At 38.0% G+C, this 10191-nt stretch overlaps 1 protein-coding gene across 2 annotated transcripts in view; it reads left to right on the top strand.

Moving 5' to 3' along the window:
- The first annotated feature begins 272 nt into the window (after window positions 1-272).
- beat-IIIc (beaten path IIIc) overlaps window positions 273-10191 on the top strand; it is a 73098-nt gene continuing 63179 nt past the window's right edge. For both annotated transcript variants that reach the window (NM_135986.3, NM_165209.2), the window contains exons 1-2: window positions 273-657; window positions 9392-9498. In NM_135986.3, coding sequence (NP_609830.2) covers window positions 9444-9498 — 55 coding nt within the window. In that variant the 5' untranslated portion in view covers window positions 273-657; window positions 9392-9443. The remainder of the gene's footprint in view (window positions 658-9391; window positions 9499-10191) is intronic.

The raw sequence follows: 10191 nt of genomic DNA, 5'->3' as shown, positions 1-10191 counted from the left end.
GTTGTTTTTCTCCCTAGTTTGATTCAAACCTGAACGTGTTCCATGCGAAGATATTGCATGTTTCTGTTTGATTCTCCTCTTCAGAAATTTTGCATCGAATTTGTGCTGTTAGAACACTGTTAAGCCGTATAAGACTGAGGTTACACATAAAATCCACAAGAGGGCGCTACTTCGTGTGCTGTCGGCGGGCATCGTCGCAACTTCGGTCCCACGACACGAACGGTTTCGTCTGGACACGAAAAACGGAAAGCGAATGTATCTGAAAGATACGTTTAGTCTATTTCGACGCGAGCATTGTAACGGATCGCAGGTCACGGACGCTTGGATTAACGGTACTGTTGCCCTGAGTGTCATCTGTGTGTGAGAGTGCGTGTGACCGGTCAACAAAAAAATTTAACAACAAAGCAAAGAAACCCCACAAAACCCCCTAAGTCCACCACTCGTGGATTAGTGGATTGAAAAGTGCATAAGTTTAACAGTTGGAATTTAAAAAAATCGTTTCCAAGATGTTTTCAAACGAAATATGATCGAAAGCAGCTGATAAACAGCGGGAAAACAGCAGTAAAACAAAACCAAGTGATCGAGATAAAGGTGTTTAACTTAATCGGCATCTTGAAAAGGAAGAAAAATCAGAGGCTTTCAAAAAAGTCATATAAAGTAAGTGCAGCACGACGAAATAAAACAATACCAATTTCGGAATGTAAAAATATTTATGCAAAACGTAAAATAAGTGAACAACAAAAAAGGAGTCTTTGTGCAAATAAACAAATATTTTCTCACTAAGATAAACAATAAAACCCACCATCTGGGTGACTGCCACGCCCCCTCAAGCTACCGGCAATCTCCACCTCCAGAGGCTATCCTTTTTGCGCTCCTTTTTTTGGGTCAGCAAATGGATCCAAATCATTTTTTGTGGGTTTTCCTTTAGCTTTGTTTATTTTTCCGAAAGCGCGCGAGATTTTGCACACAATTTTTTTACTATGTTTTTGGCATATTTGTTTATGCGTTCATCCAGTTTTGCTTTGCCTTTTGGGTGCGGCGGAAAATGGGTTTAAAATTGGCAAAATCCTTGGCGGGAATATATCATGCAACTGTCAATGGATTTGAATAAATTTACAACTGTCTAAACGGTTTAATCTGAGGGGAAGTTTAGCTTAAGATTGTTCTATAAATCGGAGGCTTAAGTTTCGAAACTGATTGGAATATTTCTTTAAACTGTTGATTAACAAAGGCTTTGTTGATCATATGAGAATGTTCTTTATATAGGTTTGAGAGTAACAAAAATATATTTGCTTAGGGAAAAGTTAAAGGTTGAAATATTAACAGATACTTAAAAAATACTAAATAAAATTAAGTGAAAATTAATAATCTATTCGTATAAATATAACACTCCAGAGACACCTAATAATACAATTTCGACTGCTATGAAGTCAAGTAAAATAATAGGTGCTGCTGGTATCTGAGAAACTGATAATATTGGATTATTATTATTATCCACGCTGTTTCTATGTATTAAATATATCGATGCAGTCAGTCAAAAGTATTATTTTTCCCAAAGGGCATCTTTGGATCCTTCCCTTGAAGTTTCCCATAGATGCAAAATTGGTACTAGTCCTAAGATGTCGATCACTTCGCTTGGCTTTCATTTAAATGCTTTAATGCCGATATTGACCTTTTCCTTAGTTAAGCAAATCCGAAATGTGTAAAACACTCTGTCTAAGAGAAAATATGTCAAATGAGGCCCAAACGTCAACGACTTAGGTGCGTGTCCTATTAGCCTCCCCAATAAAAATTAACTCAGGTTAAAGACGGGCGAAAATCCCGCCAAAGACATAAATCTTCGAACAGGCCGCAAAGTCAAATGAAAATAGCACAAACAGAAATATTTTCATTAAGAGTGTGGAAAATATTCACCAGAGGCAGGGAGCCGGCAGAAGGGAGAATCAACATACATCAATCTGTCAGTGGGGCCTGTCAGCTGTTTTAAGCACCCACAAAGTGCTGTTGCCTCCAAAAAATATAAGAAGTTGGAGACGCCGGGCAGACATTCAATAAAGATTGAACCCGAAGAAGATAAAGCAGAGCGGTGAAAAACCCCAAATGTAAATGTGAAATTTTTCGAAATGCATTTTTCGTGAGGAGCCCCCATAAAAAATTTGTGTACTTGTACTCTCGCTGGTTTTTTGCTTATTGAGTAAAGTTTTCCTTTGTATTTATTTATGTTTTCCCTTTTTTGCTTAGCCACGCGCAAAACGTGCGCCAATCAATTCCAGACCGAACTCAAGCAAAACATAGACAAAATTAAAGACAAAAAAAAAAATCTTAACCGTGTGAACATTTTTCCACTCCCACGGCAAACAAATTAAGGCAAAGTTGAGAGAAGAAGAGCCCGTCAAAGTCGTGTTAAAATTAGAGACAAAAGCAATTTGTCTTTGTGCAATACTTATACTCGAAGATGTATCTTGCAGATACATTTACATCTGAGCACAGAGTCGATGGTCTATTAAGCGAACGTGTTGATTGATTTTTATTTTCGGGCATTACACAGAAATCGACACAGGGCTCGAAAACTCTGTGTTCCCATTCCCATTGCGGTTTTTGTTAATGAAAATTCAACGCCGCTTTCCGCTGGTGAAATCAGATAGAGGCGGGGGAAGGGCCTGCTAAATCATTCAACACTTGAGGGTTTGCTCTCCAGTTGATTCTATTAATTACGGAACCGTACTCGAAAGTGGGTCTGTATCGACTGCCATGGAAATCGATGACTTATTAAGGAGTATCGTCTCAATGGGAACAGTTTGAATACAGTAAATTATCGATGTGAGCACAGAAAAGTATATTCTAGTTAATGAACCAAATACGTAAGCACATATAAAGATCATAGTAATGTTGTATTTCAGTAAATACAAAGTATTCAAGTAACTTAAAGAAAAATATTTTGAAATGTTTTAGTTAATTTACAAAAGGATTAATAAAGTGGTGTAAACCGATAGCCAAATTTTTGGTTGTTCCCAATTGTTCAACAATCACCTTTAGCACTATTTAACTAATAATTTGAGCGCATCCTGCTTTTCTACGGATCTCCTAAAGAACATATAACCAGTCGTCGCCATCAGCAATACTTTTCCCATTTTCCACTCCCTGTCTCCACACTTTTTGTCATCACCTTGGCAAATAGATTTCGGTGTCGGAAGAGCACTTAGAAAACTGCTTTGCCGCTGCTTCCACTGGTTGCTACTGCCACTTGCCAGACCGAAAATTGATTGATTTTATTTGCACGATGGGGGGAAAAGAAAACGTTAACCAACTCCTTCTATGCGTTTTCTTCCCCCAAAAATTTCGTCGCGTTTGCGGTTCGTAAAAGGGGAAAAAAGTTTGGTGAGGTGTCTGTAACTGACATTTTGTGGCCAACTCATTTGCACAGTTTAAATTTTGGGCTTCCCCCTGTCAACTAGCTGAAGTTATGGAAAATACGCTTTTTTTGGGCTTCAGAATGGGAATCTCTGCCCCAAAAACCAAACTCCAACTGTGCTTGTCTGGCCAAAAAATAAAGGCATATTCCTTACTCAGTTATGGGATGAAAATTGCTTTACATTTCCTCAACCCCTGTTTCGCTGCGGTTTTTCGTCTGCATTATCGATGAGTGGGTTTTTCATTTGCAGGAAAATTCACCTAAAAGCAACCGGCATAGTTGTGACTCCGTTTTCACTACGTATTTCTAGGATGCAGCTGAGAGAAGCAAAATTGTCATGAATAAATGATGGCCAAGGCGATGATGATGACGACTGTGCTACGGGCCAAAAAGTGAAGACACACACAAATATAAATTTTTCACAGTTAAATCGTATTTTTCCTGTCCTGTTTTCCATTTTTCTGTAAATTTATGGCATATTCCCAATTGAGATGGCCAGGGCCCAAGTTAAATAAAATCATTGTTTTGGCTTCTTCGGTAAAATTTGTTTGGAAATTGACTCCTGCTCTCGAATGTCTCACAATTAATTTGAGCCCTCTACTCTCCATGGAAATCGGTTATAGAATTTATTAAAAATATACAACTCTGAAATGTAATGAAAAATGTATGCATAAAGTGGGCGGTCCGGAATTGATTGAAAATGACTTATGATTTTTTACGTATTCTAAATAAAACAAGAAAGTTAGGTTGATTTTCAAAAGCTTTTATCTGAATTTTGCAAATTTTCATTAATTTCCATTGATTCTCACTTTTAGACTTTAAGCACTTGACATAGTACGAAGCGTTAAAAAATATTATCATATGTATGAATAATTGATAGGCAAACAATGCCTAAAACAAAGTGATCCATTTCATGTAAAGAGAGATAAAAAAATTAAAAGTATTATTTGCTTAATGCCAGAAAATAATATTGATTTTAAGTCCCAATCTGTATGCTGAACATAACTGAAATCAAACAATGAACGTCGGCAAATTTTACCGAACAAATGGGGAATTGTGTATTTATATATAGCGAATTTACAAACGGAAAAATATTTATATGGCCCAGAAAAAACTTTTGCATTCACCGATTGATTGACAGTCAAATTAGCGGCAAACAAATGGCGAGAAGCCAAGGCAAATAATTTTAAAATTCATGCGATATATATGTGGAGAGATGACACATATACACTGTGCGCATATATGGCATATCAATCAAATAAATTATGGCATTGTGTAAGGCAAATTACGGCAAATGGGCGATCCAGTAGATGCAAATCAATATGTGCAGCAGGCAATCATTCAACTCGTTCGCTCGTCAGTCAATCAAACGCTGGCTATTAAAGGAGGCAAGGGGTGGGAGAAAAGGGGGGATTTTCCAAACAGCCTCAAGTGGTTTCTACGGCCATAAACAAGTGCCAGTGAAAACTCTTTTCGTTTTCCGATTGTATTTTTAAAATTTTTTTTTTTTTGAATTGGCGCCGGCGTCGTTGCAACCTAATTTCCCATTTATCGAACACTTTTCGGAACTGGCGCTATGGCAAATATGGCAATCATATGCTGCTACCATCGAATTGAATGTTTACATGGTGGGTGGTGATGAGGGGGCGGTGCAAAGGAGACGCACACGCATCATCACTCATACGTCACGTTGTCTGACTTGTATATCAATTTAGAGGGCAGACGGAGGAGTATCTAATAAAAGATACAAACGAAAGCTCATCGAACGAATTGGAAATGCTCTGTGTTGGAAATTAGCAGGCAATTAAAATTGCTACATTCAACGACAAACAATGTGAATGGTGACATTTATTGGCTAGTTTTAATTATATGCAATTTGGTATCACAAAGGCAGGGTTAGTTTTTACCCAAAGTACATATAATAAACGCAATTTAAAACATAAAGGCATTCATTTTTTAACAGCTAAACATAGGTAAACGTATAAATGTATTTTTTAGATGCCTTCATTTTTGATAGATTGATATCAATACAATTTGTGATATATGAAAACGTTGCAATAATTAAAATTAGATAAATTAGATCGCTATTTTTTCCATATCAACATGTTCATAAATGGTTAGATGTTCACTAAAACAAACCATACCCAGAACAACTCTTTTCGCAATGGGTATTTCACAGATCCCGCTTTTCGATGAGGCATCTGAAAGTACGTGCCTCGTGCCTCATGTTTCATTCCTTATGCGCCATGCCTCGTGGCTCAATTCAATTGCAGCCCAATTGACGTTTGCATAAATATTCCCTTTCGACTCCGTTTTTGCCTTTTTTATGGCCGCCTCTCGGCCATAGTTTGCACAGTTTATAAATTCTGTAAGTTTGCCCCTGCCACTACGCGTTTTTTTGTTTAATGCTGCCTGTTGATTTTTTATGGCACTCGATGCGTGTTGCTCTTTAGCACAAAATAAACAAATTAAGGCGCACAAACTGCAGCTTTGTTGTTTATGAATTTGGATTCTCTGTGGCGCTGATTTTGTTGTTTTCAGTTTATTGGTCGAGCGTAGATTTCTCAAATCTTGCCGAAGGGGGATTCTTTGCCCGGGTTGTTTATGAAGTTTTGAAATCGATTTGGCAACGCGGCAAGTGGCCCTCCCACACAAACATAATAGATTCTAAAAAACACATTCCTCTTTATTTGGCCTCGCAATGGAATTCTTGCGTTTCCCTATCGATATAAATAATTTTTGGGATTTATTGTACGAACTTTTTAATTAATTCCCATCATCGTAATTATGTTGGTTTTTATTTGGGCAATTTGATCTGACTTCAATCATGTCAAGTGGTTCAGTGGGTGAATCGAATTAAGTGCCCCTGTTTTGGGATAATTTGTATTAGCATTTGGCTTTGGATTTGATTTGTTGCAAGTTATAAAGATGCATCTTTCAGATCTTTCAGTACTACGAAAAGTTACCAAAATATAATATATATATAAATATATAATAAATATATATGAGTAAATATAATTAGTTAACAAAAGCGTATTCAAATCAACAGTATTCTACGATTTTGACTCTTAGCTAGCAATAACCTCAAATAATTACTACCTTAATCCAGCTAAGGAATTTTTTTTTCGTTTGGTAATTTGAACATTATTCGTCATCCCCACTTTATCAGCCGCTTGGCCAAAAACCAAAATTCAATTACCTCCATTCGCCCTGGGCCATGAAATTGTAACCTGAGCCAAAGAAGCTCGGAAAATGTAAGATGGGCGGAGGAAAACCGAGAAAAACAAAGCATTTTTGGCATATGCTAGACTTTCATTTCAAAGTGGGCGTATATTGGGAGACTCAATCACTCAAAATGGAACGGTAATTGATAACTTTTCAATTTTCCATAGCCAAGGGCAAAATGGCAGGGGTGGAGAATAAGGTAACTTTTCATTTTCCATAGAATTTTCACACAATTCTGGTGCAAAGGTCTCGGAGCTGGTGCAAACCTCGATAGAGAAAAAGCGAAAGTTGTCGAGTATGATTCGTCTATTTTCCGAGTAGTAGGGAGTTTCCTTTTGTCTTATTTCGAGCTTCGACCGTAATGAGCATTTGTCACAAGGAAATGTATACATTTCCCTTTTTTCTGCTTTCAAATGATTTTTCCATTGAAAAAAAATTCCAATTTTATTTTTGCCCATACATTTTGCAATCTAATTACTGATTGTTAGTGCAGTTGAGCCATTTTATTTTCCCGAGCAATACTTTCTACTCATTCCTTCGATTACACTTTTCGCCACTTTATGGGAAAATTACGTAAATGAGCAGACACAAATGAAAGCACATGAGTGTCTTAAAGTTAAAGATCCCTTTTTGTGATTAGACTTCTGTTCCAGTTCACTGAAAAAATATAACGACGAGTTTATACACATAAATTTACAACAAGAATTATGTTTCATACAAAATAAACATAAATGTTGAATGCTTTACCTGTCAAAACTAAATGATTCAGACAAATATTTAAACAATTTGTTCGCACATACCATTTTTATATCAAACCCCCTACGAATAAGAATCTAACCTCGACTTTTACCAACACTTGAGGTCACCAAGGACTCATCTGAGTAAGGGTATCGCTGACAGAGTGACATACAAGCACCACTCCCAACTTGAGCCACCTGAACCACCTGAACCACCGGAGGAAACCCAACAACAGGCTGGGGAGTGGTCTCAGTCACTTGCGACAGTATCGCATTTGCTTTGAAATTAGTTTGCCAGCAACCGAAAAAAGATATATATATGTATATGTGTATAAGCAGGAGCGAAAAGCGAAGGGAAAATGAGACGTGTGTGACTATGTTAGGGCTCCGTTTTGTGCACCTGTCTAGGGGGGCGGGAAGTCCACCTGCCATTGGGGGCGGGGCGGTTGCCCATGGCAGTCGGTCTTTGCCGACTTGTTTACGGTGGCAGCGAACAGATACAAAGGAAGCGGATAAGGGGAACCCAGATAGAAGGATACAAAAGATACACGGATATGCAAGTCACATTACAGACCGGATAGTCAGATTCTAGTTGGAGTTCACTTTGGTGGAATTGCCCAAGCTTACATCTGCATGCAAACAATTTTCTGACAGTCATTCGAGGCTCTAATTTATTTGATTTTATTCTATCCGCACCATAAATGTCTTCTGCATTTGTCAATCAAAAAGTTTTAGTGACCCACATGAGATTTATATATGAAACTTGGTGTCACAGATTTTAGATATCTCTTTGGTAGCACATGACACATTGCAACGTATTTGAAGGTATACATAGATTGGTTGTCTGCATACAATTTAATAAATTGTCCAAAAATGTGTTATTTTATGAATTGATAACTAAATCAATTTATAGTTAAATGTTTCAATTTTAATTATAAGATTATATTTTAATCGAAAGTGATCGATTTGCAAATTTTAAACTTAACTCAGAAAAATGACAATAATATTCTATCTGCCCACAAAATACCAACCTTTTGTAGAAAAAAAATATGATTTAGAAAACCAAATCAGTGTTTACTCATATATCCATTAAAGCCTTTTAAAGACTACGTAGCCAATCAATCCCGAAGTGACATCATCCCATCGATGAAATTACCATGCATGATCAACTTAAGTCCATCTTATACATCACTCAAGCAGGGGGATTCATTCATCTGGTGCCTTATATACAGCCAATTGATCAGTCCTCGCCTTTGCCCACCAAGACCTTCAATTATCTATCAATTAGAGACACACAAGAAGACGGGAAGAAAGGAAAAGCCCAGCCTTTCCATTTAGAACGGAAATTATTCATGACTTCCATGGAAAACCGAAAAACAAAGAGGCCAGAGGAACACAGAAAAAATCAAATTCGAGAAGAAAGCAAAGAAGATAAATGACCAACAATTAGTCACACCTACGATGACAATCATCGAGCGATTGGAAAAGGGGAATTGTGTGGAGAACGTGGGCTTACCAATGGCTCCAAATCGAATTCAAATTCCCCCAGTTCCTGGGTCAGACAATGGCCACAGTAATGAAAATTTAGCAGGCCCAAAACACAAAACCAAGCTTAATTGCTGCGGGGAGGGGGAAAACGAACCGAAGGCCCCTGGCCCCCAAAAGTGCATGTGTAGTTTTGATTAGCGTCAGGTGGCGTGTCAATCGGCAATTTGTGGCCCGCCCCCTTTAGGAAAATGACATTTGAATGATGACAGTGAACCGGTGACTGGTTACAGGTAACAGGTAACTGATCACAGGTGACATCTGGCGTTCTTCCGTACTTGTTTTTTTCTGTTTTTTTTCCAGGGTTGGGCCCCCTACTCGAAACCCCCTACTCTCACAGAAATATCTCTATTATGCAGACCAAACAATCAAACAAATTGCTGTCACTTATAGCGACTGGCTCACGGGCGCGTCTGCTGCAATAAATGATTATTTACATATTCATTCCTTTTTTCATCTTCTACCATTGCAGATATCAGAAGGAGCAGGAAGCCATTCGAAACATAAATCCGCCAACAATCAACATGTTTGGCCATCTCAGTTTGCTGGCCGCTCTGTTTTTCATCGGCACACTGAAAGGTGAGTTAAATCAACGCAAATTGTATCCGTTTGTTTCATAGCTACACTAAAAACATGGGTTTCTAAAATAATTCCACATTCCTGCTTTAACAACGTATTAAACTTAAACATGCTTACATTGCTAAAGTAGGAATACAATATGGAAGTTACTATACTACTTCTCTTCTAATTCACCATAAGCAAAAATGAATATATCTGTCTGACTTCCATGCCAATAAATCAGATTATTTCTAGCGTGTATTCAAATTCATAAAAGGCACTCAAACTCCGTGACCAAATGTTAGCCAATTATGCAGACTTCATTTGTCAACGTTTTGGCGAGTATTCAAATATGAAATTTCACACTCGGCCTGACATTTCCCCACTAACCGCCCCCCTCACCAACGTTCATGGGCGGTTTTGAGGGGGCCGTCGGTGACCGCAACTCGGGCGCCGGCTCCATGGCGTGCCTCATAAATTAATTTACACTTGAAACTGGCCAAGCAAAACAACAACAAAAACTGCAATAACAACACAAAAAATAAAAGTGTTTTGTTGCCTCAGCAACAACAACGATATCAACAATGGCGAAACTGAATGCCCCGTACCACCCACGATGGGTCGGAATTGCAAAATTGCAGTTGGGAATTGGCAGCGGGAATTGGGTGTCTTAAATGGGTACGTTACGATGAGTTTGAGTACACTGAAATTGAT

Source organism: Drosophila melanogaster, chromosome 2L (assembly GCF_000001215.4).
Source record: "Drosophila melanogaster chromosome 2L".
Classification (NCBI taxonomy): domain Eukaryota; kingdom Metazoa; phylum Arthropoda; class Insecta; order Diptera; family Drosophilidae; genus Drosophila; species Drosophila melanogaster.
The sequence above is the reverse complement of the archived record's forward strand: the minus strand, read 5'-3'. Positions and strand labels throughout refer to the sequence as shown.